Source organism: Marmota flaviventris, chromosome 8 (assembly GCF_047511675.1).
Source record: "Marmota flaviventris isolate mMarFla1 chromosome 8, mMarFla1.hap1, whole genome shotgun sequence".
Lineage (NCBI taxonomy): Eukaryota > Metazoa > Chordata > Mammalia > Rodentia > Sciuridae > Marmota > Marmota flaviventris.
The window spans coordinates 108,606,089-108,624,827 of NC_092505.1; the positions used below are offsets into that span (position 1 = coordinate 108,606,089).

The following is an 18,739-nucleotide window of genomic DNA, read 5'->3' on the forward strand; positions in this document are numbered from 1 at the left end:
AGGAAAAGAAAAAACTAGGGGGTGGGGGTAGGCGTGCTTTCAGCAGGAATGTGGCCTGGAAGTGCCTGTCCCCAGAGGCTGAGGGCAGCTCAATCAGAGCTAAACTGGCTTTAAACAAAGAACACGAGTAGTATTTAGTATCAAATTATAAAGTTTATATTAATAATAAACAGAACGAAAATGGAGAAGTTTCTCTCTCAGGGATTAAGAAAGCCTGTAAAAAATAAAAGAACGATGTTTACTCCTATACAGAGTTGATTTGGCTTCGCTCAGACAGCTCTGTCAAACGTGAACAAAGAAGCTATATTTCTTTGAAAATAAGCTGAAGTTCCATCATTTTCCAGTGTTGGATAAAAATGAGCATTCTGGATGTCTTGGGTATGTGCTTTCTTCAGGTGGAATGATGTTCACTGATACAGTCCATTCATCTGAAAGTGAAGAAGTAGCAATTTCCAAGTATTTTAAGAATTATTTGTGTAAATTCTTAGAAACATGAATTTAAGTCTATGTATTGTACAAAAAGTTATGTTGTTCCCTGTCACTGAAAATAAGAAGGTACACATGGTGTGTGTGTGTGTGTGTGTGTGTTCATGGAGTCTCATCAACCTCCAGGATCTACTTAGGTTCTCAGGGACATTCATGAAACACATTTTGCTGGACACATTTTCCTCCACTCTGTTCTCATTGGTCAAATGGGAATATGAAAGTACCTGCCTCAGAACTCCATAGTGGGAATGAACTGAACCTTGGGCCCTTATACAGGCCTGATGTGGAGGATATAGGTTTTGTGCCCTTGATAGCAACCCGGTAGCCTGAACGGTGCTGGTGCGTGGGAGAATGCATGATTATAGAGGAAGCCCTCAGGATGCCTTGGTCATCCACAGTGTCTCCTTGGTGGATCACCTGTGTCCGCCCCTGGCAGATGTAAAACTCTTAGCTTTTACTGGCTTTCCTTTAGCAACTCTGGTAAATAACAGATTTTGTAAAATATATTTTAAATACAGTAAACGATGATAGGCTTATGTAAGCATGATACAAGGAGAAAATCTGCTCCTTTTTGTATCAGGAGAAAAATATACTGTCTTCACTTAGCAGTAGAAAATGACTTATGCATGTTAAGATGAAGATATCCAAATAATTTAGGATCCCAAGATCTGGAATATAACTTTCTGTGTCGTTTAGTTCATTGGCAGTAAGAATTTCTTGTTGATTCTGATGTAAATGGCAACAGTTTCATGGCTCTTGTTCACAAAGTTTTCTAGGTAAATTCTGATTCCTGCATTAATAGCCAGGTGACACAAACACTAAGTACTGCTTTGGGAGGAAAAATCCTATTTCTCTATTTCTCTCTTTCTGTTCTGTCTCTGCCCGCACCCCAGGCCTCACTGAGTGGGAAATGTTTATTTTCCAAGCTACAGAAAAATGTTATCTCCAACACCGAAAGTCCTTCCTTTTCCTGGTTTGGAAACACTAGGTCATATTGAGTCACTTGTGGATTTTCTTTAGTTTTGTTTAAAGCGTAAGGTTGTGAGGACAGGGTGACTCAGGAATTGTGATGCACTGTTAGAGCTTTGCACTCTTAGTTGGCTTAGTATTAGTCCAGACTGGTGGATAGTTTAGTCTGCAGGAGAAGCTGCAGAGCACAGAACAGCCTCATCTGGTGTGCCCAAGTGTGCCTAGAATTTGTATTTATTAATGTATTTCCAGATAAAGCCATATCTGAGGAATTAAATAAAAAGTAGACCCAGTGAGAGCTGATAAGAAGCTGTTACTCATCTACAACTGTTCCTTTGATAGCACTTTAAAAGTAAAGTTTTAAAATTATTAGATACTTGAGTGTGGTTAATTGCACTGTCATTAGAATTAGCAAGGAAGGACTGGAGTTGCCGAGGATAAATTGAGAAGTCCACCTGCCTGTCTGCATCCATGTCTGTATCTTTTCTCTGTCTGTAGCTCTATCCGTATGTATTTGGATGGCTGCTTGGATGAGTCATGAATTTTTCTGGTCTACCACTTAGTAATGCCAAGGTCATAAAAATTGTTTGTTATGATCCATCTTCTGTAAAAGCCTATGGGATTACTTTGATTTTTCTCACCCAAAGATGTTAGGATGTGGGCTTTTTAGAATTTTTGAATAATTTTACTGTAAATTCAGTCTTGAGATTGGAGATGGAGATAGATTTAAATCTGCTGTCAGCCAAAAGGTAAATCAAGCTTCTGTTGCTGCTGTGTGTAGCACCACTACCAGGGAGTTCTGCAGCTTTGCAATTATCTAGAGGCTGGGTACAGATTGGCACCTTCCTTCTGTAGTGACTATTGATTACAAGTCTAATGGAGAGTAAATCAACTCTAAGTGACACATCACCTCAAGCTATGCCACATGGGCACCTAAATAAGGTCTTTGCTAAATGCTACCACGTGGCTGTATTTCTTAAAGCTATGGCTTAATTTTAACAGGGAAAGTGCCTTTGCCATAGGTATGTATACTCTCTGAGGCTCTCATTGATTTTTTTTTTTTTGTGCTGATTTATATTGTTAGGCCTAAAATAGCTGAAGATAGACAAAATTAGTCCATAAAGTTAGGCTTGCTGCCAAATTAAAGAAACAGGTTGGTTTCTCAGTCTTCCTTGGCTTCTCCTTCTCAGGTTTAGGGCTCTGGCTGTTGGATTTAACTGTCCAGTGGCTTTGTGTCCTCAAAGGGCCCTTCAAAGAAGGCCATTTCAGCTGCTGAATATGCAAGGAAGTTCTGTGGTCCAGGGATGGTTCCAGACCGTGTCTCAAGGGGTGACCCTTGGACTTCTGAAGCTCTCTCTGAACACATGACTTTTGTCTAGGCCCTGCATATCAGTACATTGGTTTGCCAAGATGGGAGTGAAGTGTTGGTGTGACTGGAAGTCCCCAAATGGAATGACAGGCATTGTGAAGGTAATGATGTTTCTTCCCTGTTGGTGCCTCTGGAGAGTTCGGAAATCCAAGGAAATGGCATTTGTCCTTGATGTTCCAGAATCTGAGATTCACGTGAATTGTTTGTGACTCCTTGAGCTAGTAAACGTCAAAAGAGCCATGTGCCTCCATAAGCTTATGCACAGATTTCTGTATTTTAAATTTTTGAGAAGGAGGGGGCCATTTTAGGTTTGCACCTTCAAGGTTCGGGCAGCCTGACCCTCCTCATCCCCTTTCTTGAAAAGCTCTGACACTGGGTCAGCTTTCCAGAAGCAGGAAGGGGCGGGTGTGTGGGGGGAGTCCAAAGCCACTCTTCAAGGGCTGAATTCCCTGGAGGCCAATTTTGCCTTTGTCCTGTGTCAATCATGTGACCTTGGACAACCTAGTTAACACTCTATGCCTCAGACTGATCAGAGGCACCCTATGCAAAGGAGCATCTCTACCTTGCTGGGTTCTTGTGAGTCTTCAGTCAGATAACACACACAAAGGACCTGTGGACTTTGAGGACACGACACAATAACTGCTAGTCAATCTTACTGCTAGTCATTTTGTAATATCTGCCTTGTCAAAGATAAACTTTCAAATAAGCACGTAAATGAGAGCCGAAATTAGTGCTGTACTTGTAAGGAGGGGATTTGCAGCTCCCAGAACTGTGCAGCCTGGGTTGGTAGCTCTGTGACCTGGAGGTTACACGACCCAGGGGAGCCTCAGTTTCCTGAGTTCCAGAATGGGGCCAATCTCCTCTTCAGTGGTGTTGTGCAGATTGCATGGGGCAGCGTTTGTGAAGCCCTGATAGCAGTATGGGCACTGGGCAGCTGGGCTTGTGAGCACTGCTACTCCTCATTGCAGAGGTGACGATGAGAGCAATTTGAAGGACTCCTGCAAGGCCACACATTGCACTTGGGATCCGTGTACGCAGGGATTTCAGTTTTCCTAATAAGGATTATTATTCTTTACTATGCAGGTGACACATGTCTTGGTGTTGAGGGTTCTCTAATAAATGATTAGGAAAATGTTCATCTTTTTTTTTTTTCTTTTCACTTATCCTTTGTTGAGCTACTTAAGTTATGGGAAAAAATCCCTTCTTGGTACTTTTTATATCTGTAGGATTTTAACTCTGGGTCAATCAGTTAAGTGAAGCACAGGCTTTATTAATGTTGTTACAGCTTAGCTCTGCTGTCCAGCAACATTCTGGTCCCTTGCTAAAGTTGAATGCCACTGAAAAGAAAAACAACGGATCAATAACGTCAAACGGAAATGAAATGTGGGAGCAAAGAGTTCATGGCTTGTTCTGTAAAATGTAGATCATGAGACCTGATATTTCCCCATCTGTTCTGAGTGTTGTAAAGATTAGGAAAACATTAGCATTTGCGGAAAGAAGATTCCATGCCAGGGAGGCAGATAGATTATTATGGAAGAAGTGACCAAAATTGCTTGGCAGCAGTCATTTTATTAGCCTTTCTTTGATTAGCAGGAAAATTTGGGGCGATCTATTTGCTTGTTGAGAGTGGGGAGGGTGAAGGAAAAATTTAAAAGAGAGCATCAGGGTGGCCTTACAGTAAAGCAAACTTTAAACTTTGAAGATCATGCTTTCCCATGGCACTGGAAACTTGGAATATGCATCACCTTGACTGGGGAGCAGAGCTAAGTGGGATCCCAGGGACCTCCTGTGTTGACACCCTGTGGGAAGGTGCAGGGGACCGGAAGCTCCATGCAGGTGGGAACCATCATGCTTTGGCTGGCATCTGCCAGGAGGAGGGTCTCAGTGGTCTGCTCCAGCTTCTGCCGCCGCTGCTGCTGCTAATACTGCTGGGGCGGAAGAGTGGCTGACCTGGCGCGTCCTTCACTCCCGTGCTCAGCAGTTCTCGGGAGATGTGGTGGAGGGGATCCTTCAGCATCCTTCATCGCACCAGGTCCAGAAGAAGCCGTATCTTCTCTGTGGAAGACAGTTGCTGCATTGGCTGATGGATGGATGCCGGTGAGTGAACCAGGCAGGTGTGGAGCCAGGGTGCCCAGATGCCCGTGGGGTGGGCGCCCCTGGGAACCTGGCCTCTGGTGCTCTGCCCTCAGGAACTTTGCTTTAGAGAGGGGTCATGATTTTTCACATTAGTGACGTGACTGCACTCCTGAGTAAGTGTTCCATGACTAAAGTTCCCACTGTCTTCCAGCGTCACTACTTGAAGATGCTAACCCTAAAGTTTGTTGGCTGCTTCAGTGGATGCCTTTCCAAGTTATTTCTTAGTCAGTAATCAATCTCTGCCCTTGTCTTCATATTAGACTCACAAGTTAAAAAATGCCTGTTATCTGAAAGCAGTTACTTGTTCTTCATTTCCAAATGAGCTCATTCTTTTTTCACATTAGTAGATTGTAAAATTTTAAATTAGATTCTTTTGTATGCATGACTATTGCCAGGAATACTGTTTTCAATTCAGATGATGACATAAGCAAACTAGTATGAAATACACTTGTATTAGAGAATGGCACAGGATATACCTTTGACATTAGCAGTTAACTTTTTATTGCTAATGTATTCATGTACCAATACAAGTTGGTTATCTTCAAGGTTCCTTTTATTAATCAAATGAATACTTTGAGCTATCAAAGATCTTACACTAAAATTTCCTCTCAAAGTAGACCCCTTTTTTGACAAAACAATATATGATTAGAAATATCTATCTGCATATTTAGATGTTCTTCATGATTTATATCAGACACAAATATGTACCAATCTATAGCTTACGTGTGTCTTTTGTTAAAAAATTGGAAGAAATAGGAATTTTAAGTTTTCCATGAAGATATATACCACATTTTCCTAGAAGAATTGTTCTATGATTAATAGACATTTCATGAAAACGTTGACAGCTAAGTTTGGGTACTTAGAGTGAGTAACAAAGACTCTGACAAGTTATGCAGGAAGACTTGTTTAACTTCATTTTAACTTTTAATGAATTAGTCAGACCATAGGCCCCTCTGCACACACACTCCTCTGAGTGCCTTCTCCACGTGGAGCCAGTTAGTGAGTATTTGCAGGACTTCCTGTTGCTAGGCAGACTGGGCGCCCAAATACAACTGGGTGCTGAGGATACAGCTGGGCACGACTTTACAAAGTTCCTTGGGGAGCTTAACAGTGGTTAGGGCGACTTCCATTTAGATAATCGACTCTTATGAAACATATTTTCTTCACAATTTGATTTTTTATCTAAAAGAAGCTGGTCCCGATTTTTTATGTTTATATGAAATGACATGCTGTGTGGTCTTAATGAGTTTGTAAATCAGTGAATGAACTCCATTTCAGATCACCAACATTTATTTACATATTTTTGAGGTTTGTTTTATTTTTTGTCTAGATTTGCTAAAAACTGGTTTTCCTAAGTGAGAATGAGAACATAGGTGCAGAAATACAAACTACATTTTTTAAAAAAAAATTTGAGTTCAAATGATTACATAATACAAGTGGTGGCTTCCAGTTCATTTCTGCCATAGGGCTCACCTCATCTTCCCCTGTCACTGATAGGTTCATAGGCTAATGTTTCAAAATTTAAAATTTTAGTCCAAACCACAAACATTTATTGAAAAAAAAATTGTTTTTAAGGAGAAAGTTTTTTCCTTTTTTGAGAATCCCAGTTCTTTCAGATTTAAAATACCAAGTGTTCAAGCAGTATTTGGGATTCTGTAGTGCAGGGATCCTTTCATTTGGTAACTATCTCTGAAACTTAGTTATCAGAAGTGGAGAAGCCCGAGAAGCAGCTTCACCATCTCATATGTGGCTAACAACATATATTTTGGAATTGAGGGAAGGAAGCTGACTTTTCTCAAAAACCGTTATTTCAAGTAATCATGAAATCGTTCGAGCAATTTGGCCCCAAGGTAAAATAGATTATTTTCGTCACCTTGGATTTGAAGAAAATACAGGTCGATAGGATACGTGAGGTCGAGATGCCATACACACGACTGCTGTCGTGTGTTTGGGTTTCTCCTCGCCTGTTTTTGAAGCAAGTCTGAAGTGCCTTGCGTGATCAGTCCCCTCCCCTGCTAGTCTGGAAGAAGTGAGAGTCCCTCAGTGGTGCCGGCCACTGCCACTTGATGCGCTTTGGGTTATTAAGGTCCTGTCAGAGTGTATATTTAGTTTCTGACTTGATTTCATCCAGCTTGTCAAAGCAGAATTGTAGTAGGATCTATCCTGTGGCTGCCTGGTGTTCCCTGTTCCGTGGGCTCCAGGTGGGCTCCCAGAGACTGGTGTGTCACCGCAGGGCTGGGAATGGCCTTTGAAAGCTCTGGTCTCTGCAAGGAGCCTCATGAGGGTCTCAATCCTGAGAGCCAGTGCCTCACCGCCCCCTGGATTCTTTCCCCGCCCTTTCTCCCACCCTTCCCTTTCTTATCTCTGCCCCCTTGTCCATTTGTCCCCTTTCTTCAAACTCTCCTCCCTATCATTCCCAGCCACCCTCATCTGATCTTAGTAGCAAGTGCTGTGTTTGCTGAAATACATGTTGTGCTTTTCAAAACAAGTTCAGTTTTCTTTCAGTTTAAAAAACAGCCCAGAGTCTTTCCATTGTCTCCCTGCTTCCAGAAAAGTCCATTCTTAGTCTCCATGTCCTGGTGGCTGGCCTGGGCCTGTTTCACTGGTGAATCTCTGATGTGGAGGTTGTGATGACAGGATGTCATCCTCTGGTGTCACTGTCACTGTTTTGGTCTCCACCCAGCAGGTGTGCTGCAGTGCATCCTCACTCCTTTCTAGAAGGAGCTCTCCACACGCTTCCCCCATGAGTCCTGGCTCCCTTAGGGATGTGCCAGTGGCTCTCTCCCAGGATCCCTTGCTGTTCTCCTTGCTGCCTGTGTCCTGGGAGGGCGGGAAGGGTTGGTCATCAGGTGCCACCGAGCCCATGCTGGCTGTTCTCCTTCTCCCTGGGTCTTGTGCTGTGTGGCCCTGGCTTCTCTTCTTGGCCCCGTCTGGTCCCTGCTGGCTGCCCTCAGCCCTCAAGGGTGGGTGCTCCCTCCCTGCTGCACAGGAGGGGCGTGCTGGGTGCCCCAGTGTCCTCTGTGCTTGCTTCCACTGTTAAGGCTTCCCAGCTTTGGCTGTGGCTCGGGGGTCCTGCTGTCAACACCCTGCAAAACTGTCCAGCCTCGGCCCTTGGGTAGCAGCAGGTGCTGGGATTTCTGCAGGCCCTCAGGCCCGGGCAGGAAGAACGCGGCTGTTGACCCAGACCTCAGGAAACCTGCAAAAGGTGTGGGAAGGTAAGCCTCTCAGTTCTCTAGGCAGCTGCTCTAGAAGCTAGAATACCTAGCCCAGATGGAATGCAAGTGATTTTAGTGGTTAAAGAGTATTCCCTGTGTTGATGACGGAGCCAACATTGTTAATTGATCATAGAGTCCTAGATGGGGGAGTTACTTACTAAAAGCACTTTTACAAAATGTGTGGGATACTTGCAAATTCCATACTGAATGTGACATTGAATGGATTTTTTAAAATATTTTACTCTAGTTTTTGAATTGGAATCTGTGAAGCACCTTTTTGTCTCAGAGTCTGCATTATGTATCTAGTAGGAGAATTCTGTAGATATTTAAAATGGTCAAAATGGAAATAGAATTTTTATATTTTACCAAGTGCTTGTATTTTAGTAACTTCTCCATTAATACTTAAAAAAAGTAAACAAATATTTTCCTCAAAATCTATAAATTCCCAAATTTAATGAATTAAAAAGAAATTTGGAAGAGCAGCTCTGATCTTGGTGGTGCTGGGATAAGTTTTCGTCCTTTGTCAAAAATACTGCCTGGCATTCTAAAAGTGGGGACTCTTTTTTCTCTTGGGCTTTACTTTATATTTTATTAAGGGATTATCCCACCCACCCCTGCTTTTTAGGGAAAAAATATCATGCATGTGGTAATAAATCTCCTGGGTGCAGGATCTGTGTCAGGGGTGGGTGCTGGCCCTGTGTGGGGCAGAGAAGCGGGCAGGGTTGCTGGCCCCGTGTGGGGACAGAGAGGCAGGCTTATGTACATTAGAGTGAGCAAACGCGTCCCTGCTGGTGTCACAGTTCTGCACCAGCTGTGACTATGCACATCTCCTTCCCCTTTGCCCTGCCTCTGTCCACAGGTAGTGATCTGTGACTTGACATTAACACGCTTTTTCTAATAACAGATCATTGTTGGCGTTCTATTGATCTATCTCTTCTTTTTTTAACGTCTTTGCTTTCTTTTCAATATGAACATAATCCCTTAATTGATTCCCTATAGTGGGGAAATCAAGGCTTTTACTTTAATGCCACAAAGAAACCCTTAACTTCAGTGCTTTAAGAGGCAACTTAATATTTAAAAGTGAAAAAGAAAAGTATTTACCGATAGCTGTACAGAATGAAAAATACCTGTATTTGATGGTATTTATTTAGGATGAGTTTTAATAATAAACCTTATTTTCATTGATATTTAACAATTTTAAAGTAGGTCAGTACTCTAAAATGACAAAAGAACAGATATCCTCATATTCCAAATCTCATAGATTTTTTTTTTCATGCTGCTTTTCTGAGTAGGGCATGAGGTTTCAGGGCCATATTGACAACCAACATTTTTTTCCCATAAGATTTTACCTGTGCATAGAGGAAGGAGAGGAAGAGTCCATACATAAGGACTGAACTGAATAATGAGCTCTTGTGGTACCCTTCTGGACCTCTGTAGTGTTGTAATAATAATGATTGATTTTTTCCCCCAAGTTCAGGGTTGCTTCTGCTTTTTAAGCAAAATGTGAGAATATGTGAAGATGCTATGCTTGTTTCTCTTACTTGAATATATTAAGAGAGGGGAGGCCTGGAGCTTGGCAGTTCTTTATACATGGATGGGACCTATTCAGAATACCTAATTCCAAGTCAGGTGACTGTCACCAAACTGACATCCACACTTAAATCCTCAGGCGTATGTTTTCCAGTAGAATCATATTCCCATAATGCCAAGGTCCAAAATGTAGCTAGGAAAACCCAAATGTTCCTTCGTCTTGTGGCAGCTGATAAGCACCCAGGCTTGCTAAGCCACTGGACAGGGCCCAGAAGCCAGGGGCTGGTCACTACCTGCTTTGGCATAGCCAGTGATCCCAACAAAAGCTACTAGTGCTGGGCAGCCAGAGTAGGACAGTGTCAGGCAGTAGCTGGCCAGTGTCCTGCTGTTCTGGCAACCCCGCCTCTAGAGAGACAGTACCATGCCTGTACCCAGATTGTTGTCCCCAAGGCCTGGACTGGGTAGTGGGGGGCACATAAGCCAGGGGATGCTTATTTTTTTTAGAATTAAAATATATACAATAAAGTCCTTTATTTATATTTGGAAATATCCAGGTTTTATTCCCTCCAGAACTCAAAGGATAAGGAAATGGAATGTTTTGATACTTTCATAGAACATTTAAGTGGGTAATTGGCTTCATATGTAAAAACAGAAAAGTGAAATTTTAATGCTTTTATTCTAATGTTTATAATGAGATTACAGTTTTTAAAAATGTAACTTTATTTTTCTTTTTTAAAAAAGTCAAGGCAGGGTCCCAGCTAGGGGTCTCATGTTCTGGGCTCTCTCTCTCTCTGGTTCCTGCAGAACTTTCACAGTTCCTCGGGGTGAGAAACCAAGCTGCTGGGAGAACGCAAACACTTTTTAGGAAGTTCAGTTTGAAGAGAATGCCTTTATTACTTTTGCAGTAATAATTTTGTAATACTTTAGAAAGAATATGAAGTCCTTAGTCTACCTAGAAAGTAGGTGCTAGTTCTCAAAGTAAGGCGGTGGTCATTCCTGAGGGTGACCACCTGTCCAGCTCCCAGCCGTGGCCTCCTGGGCCCTGTGTCCTGTCCACACTGTCTGTGCTGGAGACCAGGAGCTGACTGCTCACCGCCCATATGAAGGAATGTCGAGAATTGGGTTTGAATGGCTTGTTTCTTTTGTCCTAATAGATAAGGTTTCCCTTCCGCATTGGGCACATCCGTGTAGGAAAGAGAGCAGGACAGCTCTCTGCCAGGGGAGCAGCTGATGGGAAGGCCATCTCGGGGCCGGGGGCGGCGGGGGGGGGCTCCATGCTGACGTTTCTGAGCAAGATATCCCTGTTTATTGTTCATTTCCATATGGAATAGAAGCTGAATCAGTTCATTATCAGAGTGTCCTCTGGGGTTAAGCAATGTGCTGACCCCTGCTATCCCAGCCCCATTGTCTGATTTATTCTCCACAAAACACCTTGAGGTGATTATCACCTCACCCTAACAGATGAAGAAACCGAGGCCCAAGGTGGGGAATGGGCCCCGGCCCCACTGCACACCTGGACTTCAGCCAGGGAGTGTGACTTCGGAGTCCATGCTCAAGGTCCTTGCCGTCAGTGTCCCCCGGGGTGGAGAGTGCCAGTCCTGCACCCGGTCCTTACCTCCTGTAGCCACCAAGAGCCTCTCCTGCACCTCCCAGCACAGCTCTGGGCTGCTGGCCCCACTTGCTGTTGGCCTGGGCCAGTTTAGTCTTTGTCCCCTCCTACTCTTGCCCCACCCTCTCCGAAACATGCATCGTGTCATCTTCTTGTCAGGGACTTAGGAAGAGTTAATGCACTGAGATGGAGTCTGCCCAGCAGCCCAGGGGGAGGATGTAGAAAACAGCCAGTAAATGGCTTTCCCAGGACACACGGCTGGCAAGTGATAAGAGTCCCAGTTCAGACTCAAGTCTGACTAGAAAACCAAGTAAAATGGAAACATACACACACACACACACACATGTGCACACACACATGCATGCACATACACGTGCACACACATGCACGCGCGCACACACACACACACACACACACACACACACACTTTTCCACAAACAGTAGGAACCATAGAGAAAGCCATGATGCTGAGTGTACCTCATCTTTGTAACAACTGGGTTTGGGGATCAGGCAGAACTAACATCGTCAGCGTGGCCTGTCAACGTAGGAATAAAGCATTCTATATCATCTATAAAATGTTGTAAGTAGATGATATATTTAAAGAATTGAAAGCTATAGGAATCCATTTAGATTCATTTTTTTCATACAGTGAAAAATATTTCTGGCACTGGAAACTCAATTTGGTGCCAAAGGCTTGAGGAAAAAAGTATTTGTGAATAAGTCCCTGATATGTTGATATATATGCATCTTGCTGTGTGTGTTAAAGAGGTGATCAGTGCAGGGTTGTGAATCTGTGCTTTGTCAAGTTGTGCCTGTGGTACGTGGACACTTGAAGAGTGTGTGGATGATGTAGTCAGGTGGTGTCTGAAGGCTGACATACCTGTGGGGCCCATTTGGCGGAGCTTGTGAGGTTTGGTTTTTACTATAGATGTCGCTACTCTTTTGATGTTGATTTCTTAAATAATAAAGTAAGAGCATTTTTTCAGGTAACGTCTGTGCCATGCATAGAAGACATACCAAAAAGTTTTTGGTGTTGATTCAACTAGCACCACACAGCAAACCCTCAGGATCTTTCTGGAGCTAGGGTTGCCTCTTGGTGGATTGCACTGGGCATGGTGAGTCAGGTCCTCTTGGCGGATCGCACTGGGCATGGTGAGTCAGGTGCCCTTCAGAGCAAGGAGGGCAATGTAGTACCCTGGTTCCAGTAGGTGACTGCAGTTGGCCTGGTGGGCTCTCCTGTGACGTGTCCTCCAGCTAGACATGTTAGTGCTCTTGGGTTCAAATCCTGGATAGTGTGCGCTGGCACCTGACGAAGGTTTAGAAAACTTGAGATGAGAGTAAAAATCAAACCAAATGTTTCTGTGAATGTTTGTGTCTTCTTATTTTGAAAAAGACCATATGTTGCAGATGTACTTCTGTGAGATGAAGATAGTGTGGAACTTTCCAGGGCATCTCAAGAACAAATTCTTAAATCAAGTGCTAAGTTATGTCACATTTAAAATTTGTGTTACAAATACCACACATTGATGTGAAGGTAGACAGAAGGTTGAGTTTGAAGAGAACAATGATGAGTAGCCCAGGTACTTCATTTTGTAGAAAGTGGGGCCACCTTGTTATTTTCAAATGTGCCCCTGCGTGGGCCTCTCACTGTGGCTCTTGCTGTGCCCACGGACATGCGCACATCTGGGAGACACACAGGCAGGGGCTTTTGCAAGAACAGGACTTACCTGATGATAGCTCTATGGTTCTCCATATTCTTGGCCTTCCTGGCATGTACCCGAGTTCTCGCTGGGCTGAGCATACTTTCTGGGCCCAGAAACATCATCTTACCTACTGTTTTTGTTTTCCTATTCCTTATTTCCTAATGCCTGCTTTTTGTTAATTTTGGCACTCTGCTATGCAGATTTTAATTGGGCACTAATTTTGGGATACTGAAGCAGTATGCTTTAACTAACCCAAGGTGAACTCATGGTAACATCTTTTCCATGTGAAATAACTTAGGTACCTGAAATAACTTAGCTCTTTTCCTCCCAGCCCTCGTCCCGGATGCATTCTTGACAGTTTAATATGTTTTCTTTCACTCTTTAAAAAGTACGAGAGGCAGTGGTACAAATAAAATCGTCTCCCTGAGGAGAATTTTGTCATTAGAAACAGAGGTGTCATGGCCAAGGGAGAAGACGCTCTGAGTGGTGTTTGGTGATCGCCATCACTCCTGATTTCCCCTGTGGAAACTGCTTTCAATGAAGGAGTTTTCAAAAGAATCTTGCAATTTAAAAAAATGACACATAGAATAAGGCAAAGAAATATTTAAAAATACTGGTTTTATTTAGCTGGTCGACCGTCTTGTCAAGCGGCCGGGATGTGTGTGAAAGTCAAGGTCACCTCAGATGTCATTGGCTGAGTGGAATTGTGAGCGTGCTGGCTTAGCTTTCTGGTTCAGAATGTCAGCCCTGCAGCCAGGTAGCCTGGGCTCCGACCCCAGCTCTTCCATTTACCCGTTGTCTTCCCTTGGGTAAGTTATTTGAGCTCTGTGTGCTCCAGATTTCTCATGTATGGTGGGTATAATGCCAGCCGTAGCATCATTTCCCGGGGTAAAAGAATAGATAAGCCACTCAGAACAAGTCCTGAGGTCCACGAAGTGTTGAAAAGCTGTTGTTCCTTTTTGCTCTTCTTTTTCTGTTCCCAGCAGATGTGGCTATTTAGCCCCTTGTTTTATGATGTAGGGCTGATGAGAACCAGCAGTTCTAGAGAAAGGTGAAACTGAAAGCGTGGAGAAGTTTTTCTTAACCAAGAAGTCAAATGTGAGATGCCAAGTCCATGTGGTGGGGTGAGGGGCTCAGAGCTTAGGGATGGAGGGGGGAAGGGGCCTGGCCAAAGACAGAAGCAGAGGTACCCATCTGGGAACGGGGTGGGGGGGACCCTCAGTTGTGTTCACCCCAGATCAGCCCTGCATCTCCGTGGTTTAGTTGAATGTCCTACCAGGATCTACCTAAGGCTTCCATGCTTTGTGTTTCTTAAGGATTCTTGCCTTTGGGGTGAACAGGCCACTCTAGGGGTCCGAACACATTCACTGTTTCCCTTCCATCTTGACTTTCTCCCTGCATCCCCATCACTACCGAGAAGAATGTGTGGGGGTTAACTCAGGAGTGTTTGTAATCCTAGGAACCAACTGAGGACCATCACTGGCCAGGCCCGGGACAACCACTGGGCCTCTTCCTGGGCTCATTCCAGAGTCAGTTTTCCTTGAGGCCTGTGTTGCCGTGTATCCTGGGGTTCAGCTTTGAAGTCTGCCCAGGCTATGTGAAGCTACCATTGTCTTCTCCATCAAAAGTGAGGGCTGCCTGGGACCAAAGGACAGAGCTTCTCTAATTAAAAGCACAGAAATAACAGAGTTTTCATGATTCCTGACCTAGGTTGGAGAGCCGTCCTGTCCTGGTTACCTAGTGTGCCTACCCAGTACCCCCCAGCCCACCCCCGGCCGTGTGTGGAGCCTGCCATTGAGAGACAGCTCCTGCTTCCTTAGTGTGACTTTAACTTTGGAACTACACTGACATGTTTGTAAACAAACATTTCATAAACAGAACAGTACTAACTGCTATATTAAGATTGCTGCACAAACACAGATCTCTTTTAAAAAAGACATCTTAGAGGAGAATTTAATTTACTTTCATTCTAAAACCAAAATTATTTTTAAAAATATTTTTGCTAGGTTGAAAAGTAACATTAAAAAAAACTTGATGATTTAAAAAGTACTAATTGATGCTTTATTTTAAAAAAACTTTACTAAACTGAAATTCAGTTAATTTATCCTTTTAACTATTTTTATATTGGAATTTTCCATTTCAAAGATACTTTAAATTTAGGTTTGTGATTAAATTGTGAGACAGGGCCAGTTTCTGCCTGCAGCTCAAATAGGCTGACCCTTATGTCAGGTTAGTGTAGTTTGCACCCAAGGTTTTTAATGTATTTAGCCCTTCTGATGGAAGTCAGCAAAGAAGACTATAAGTCATGTAAGGGGACAATGGACAAAGCCCTGCAAGTGGAGCCAGTCACTTGGTTTCCATAAGCTTCCCATCTGGGCACAATGTCACCTGTGTGTCCTGTGTCCTCTGAAGCATGCCTGCCATCTTGCCTCTCTGGGCTGAATGGGGCTAAAGAAGTTTTGCACCTGTTGTAACTCTTTATCTTGTGAATTCATTCATGTATCTGAAAAGCAGTAACAGGAAATACATGTTTGAAAGCATACCATGGAAAGCCAGCCTTTTCCTGAATTCTGCTTCTGAATCCCATAATTCTGTGTGGCTTTCACAAGCAATAAAACTGAAAGCATAATTATTTTTTATAAATATAATTGGTAATGTGACGTTTAATCTACTTAGAAGAATACTGGAATGAGGAAAGAGTTCAAACCCTGCCTTCAAGCTAAGTCATAGATATTAAAAATGAAGATATTTAAAATTTAGTCCAAAATAGTTTCACATGTATTTCCCAAGTGAGAAAGTGTATGTAATTGGAGGAAAAATAGAGAACAGAAAACAGTACCATCTGCTCCTCATGGAGAAAATATATTTTTAACAAACACTAGAGAGTGTAGAATGTACTGTCAACAGAAAACATTTTTTTTTCATCAAACACCTGGATAATTCTGTGTATATTTATTAAGAAATGAGTATGTGATAGTGAAAAATGAATGAGTGAACAAACACATGGATAAATTTTGTTTGTTTTGTGTAGGTAGCACATTCTTCTCCCCCTTTTTTAGGAAATAATAAATACTACAAGGAATTTATTGCAAGAACTTGGGTGAAATCCCCCATGTTCCATTGTGGTAATAGACTGTTGTTAGAGCAGGATCAGAATTTTTGGTTGAAAATGTTGAATTACCTACATTTACAGAGCTTTGGGGAATAAGGAGATGAGAAAGCACAAATCATCAACAGGGCAGTTAGTACTATTCCAAAAATAAGCGCTGATCCATGTGATCACATCCTAAACAAAATAAATAGAAGTGGGTTCAGAAATTACAGTGGTTTAGAAGGACTGGGTATGTTTCCTGTCGCCATTTTCATTTAGTTTGATTGTCACTAAAGGAGGACCCAGCACTCAGTAGCTTTGAAGGTTTGGCTGCATGTGGCAGGAAGGCTTGGAGACCTGGGCGGGCACCGCCTGCAGCTGCGACCCTCTCCTCTCAGGTTTTCACCCACTTGCGAAGGCTGAGAAAGAGGGTGAAGTGTCATCTCTGAAGAAGGGCTTGTTGGAAGTCAGGAAGTTCGGAGAGGATGGTAAACCTTACTCCCACCTGGGAGCAGGAGTGGTTGCAGAAATGAACAGAGGTGGGACTTGAGGGGGAGGAAGAGCCTTGGAGGAGAGGGAGAGGACATCCCCAAGAGTGCTGTTCTCAGCCTGCTCAGGGCCAGACCTGTTCTTGAGCTAGGTGGGTGTGTCCACGTGCCTGAGCAAGAGTTCTGCAGGGGTGACTGTGCACTTATTTCTAGCTATTGCGTTCATCTGAGTGCCCGCTGCAGAGCTGGTTTTTGACTTGTGTTACCTACGCTGTCTTGTTCTGTAGTTCGAAAAAAGTACATGAGCAAATGCTGCAGGGCTAGGGAAGAATAGGGCTACTTTAGGTTAGGTGGAGAAGGGAGGGGAGGGGTACAGGGCAGGAGGACAGGAGAATGAATCAGACATTATTACCCTATGTGCATGTACAGCTACACGACCAGTGTGATTCTACATCATGTACAATGAGAAATTATACTCCATTATATATGATGTTACAAAGTACACTCTACTGTCATGTAGAACTAACTAAAACAAATTAAAATTTTTTTAAATAAAAAACTACATAAGCAACATCAAAGAAAAAAGGCAAACATCAGGGGCTTTATTTAGTGAACAGAACAGCGGGAAACTTGCCTCTGCATATTTTGTGAATGATAGCTGAATGTAACATTATGTTGAATGACGTACATTTATTGAATGTAGGTTGAATTATCATGTTAAAAAAGAAAACAAAAAGAGTGGAACATGGACTTCCTAATCAATAGCCTGTGATTTTGTCCACACTTTGGAGAGTTTTCACTCTTTATAAATCTGGGTGGAAATAACCGAACCTGAAAGGCTGGGTATCATTTTTGATAAACCTGTTCATCATCTTAGTAATAGGAGATGAATTACTTGCTACTTTTCATTATAGTCTTTCATTTTGAACAACAAAATCACAGCCCACCCATCAATGTGGCAGGAAAATTGAGATGATGTATGAAAGATGTTAGCACTTTAAAAAGCGGGCAGAGTGAATGCTCTGTAATAGGCGGCTGTTTTATCAGCATTTCTCATGTGTAGGTAGGAGAGTTAGTGGAAAACGGCCTCGAGATTCCTAGTTTGGACAATTAGGGATGCAGTGTTGCCCTCTGCCAGGATAGAAAGTGCTCTTTCTTTTAAGGGAGTATAAGCAGGGAAAATAAGGCTGTTTGGGTTCAGAGTCATTGAATTTACAAAAGAACATAGGAAGTCATTTGTCTAGGATGGATCATGCTGTTAAGAAGGTACCATCAGAAGAAGGGATCTAAGGACAAGTCCTTGTGAGTCTCTGTGTGATTCTTAGTGAGAAGAGAAATCAGAGTGACAGAGTCTGGGCAAGAGTAAGGATGGTGGGAATGGGAAAGATGCCTGATCAAGAAAGGGCAAGAGAAGGCATGGGGTGGGGGGGTGAGGGTGGCACAGCCGGACAGACTTGGGAGGAGGACGGCAGCCAGCAGTCTGGATTCCAGGAGGGTGAGTCCCCATGGGCTGGAAGTCCTGCAGGAGGACCCAGCAGGTTCAGAGAGCTCTCTAATGAAGTCCAGCAGAAAGGAGAAGAGAAGGGGTGTTCTGGAGAGAGCAGCAGAAAGCGAGGACTGTTGCAGGGCTGGGGAATCAGCTTTTTCCTCAAAGGAAAGGTGCGGCCTTCGGTGGAGAGGGGAGAGGGGGTCATTAAAGCAGGGATCCTGGCAGAAATGCCGCTTCAGAGGAACTGGGAAGGGGTCTGCAAAGTGGGCTTGAGAGCTTAGGATTGAAAGGAAGGTGGACTAGACACCTCCTGAGAGGCGGGTGAGGGAGGAGCTGTCCAGTGGGGTCCCTCATCCCAGTGCTCTGGGTGGTAGGCTGCCTTGTCCACATCCTCAGGTACTGCTCTTAAGTCCCGCAGTCTAACTTCTTTGCCAGCAGGACCTCCCTCTGTGACTGTGAGCGTTTGAGGGCACATCTTATCCACATAGGAGCCATCTAGGTGCTCCCTGCTGGTATGATGTAGGTATCTCAGTAACCGGCAAGGCTGATCCCACCAGCAATGGGTTCTGCAGCCCTGCCTAGCTATGGCAGTGAAAGCTGAAGTCAGCAACCTGGCTGGACTTCAAAAGCCATTCCTGAAACAAATCCATTCCT

At 43.5% G+C, this 18,739-nt stretch overlaps 1 protein-coding gene across 20 annotated transcripts in view; it reads left to right on the forward strand.

Moving 5' to 3' along the window:
• Nucleotides 1–18,739, forward strand: part of Mbnl1 (muscleblind like splicing regulator 1) — a 186,045-nt gene that overhangs the window by 80,129 nt on the left and 87,177 nt on the right. For 2 of the 20 annotated variants that reach the window (XM_071615541.1, XM_071615540.1), the window contains exon 2: nt 4,803–4,921. The exons of 16 other annotated variants lie outside the window; for them this stretch is intronic. In XM_071615541.1, coding sequence (XP_071471642.1) covers nt 4,916–4,921 — 6 coding nt within the window. In that variant the 5' untranslated portion in view covers nt 4,803–4,915. Of the gene's footprint in view, nt 1–4,802; nt 4,922–8,001; nt 8,176–18,739 lie in introns of all 20 variants that reach the window. 2 more of the 20 variants (XM_071615545.1, XM_071615543.1) reach the window with 2 other exon arrangements.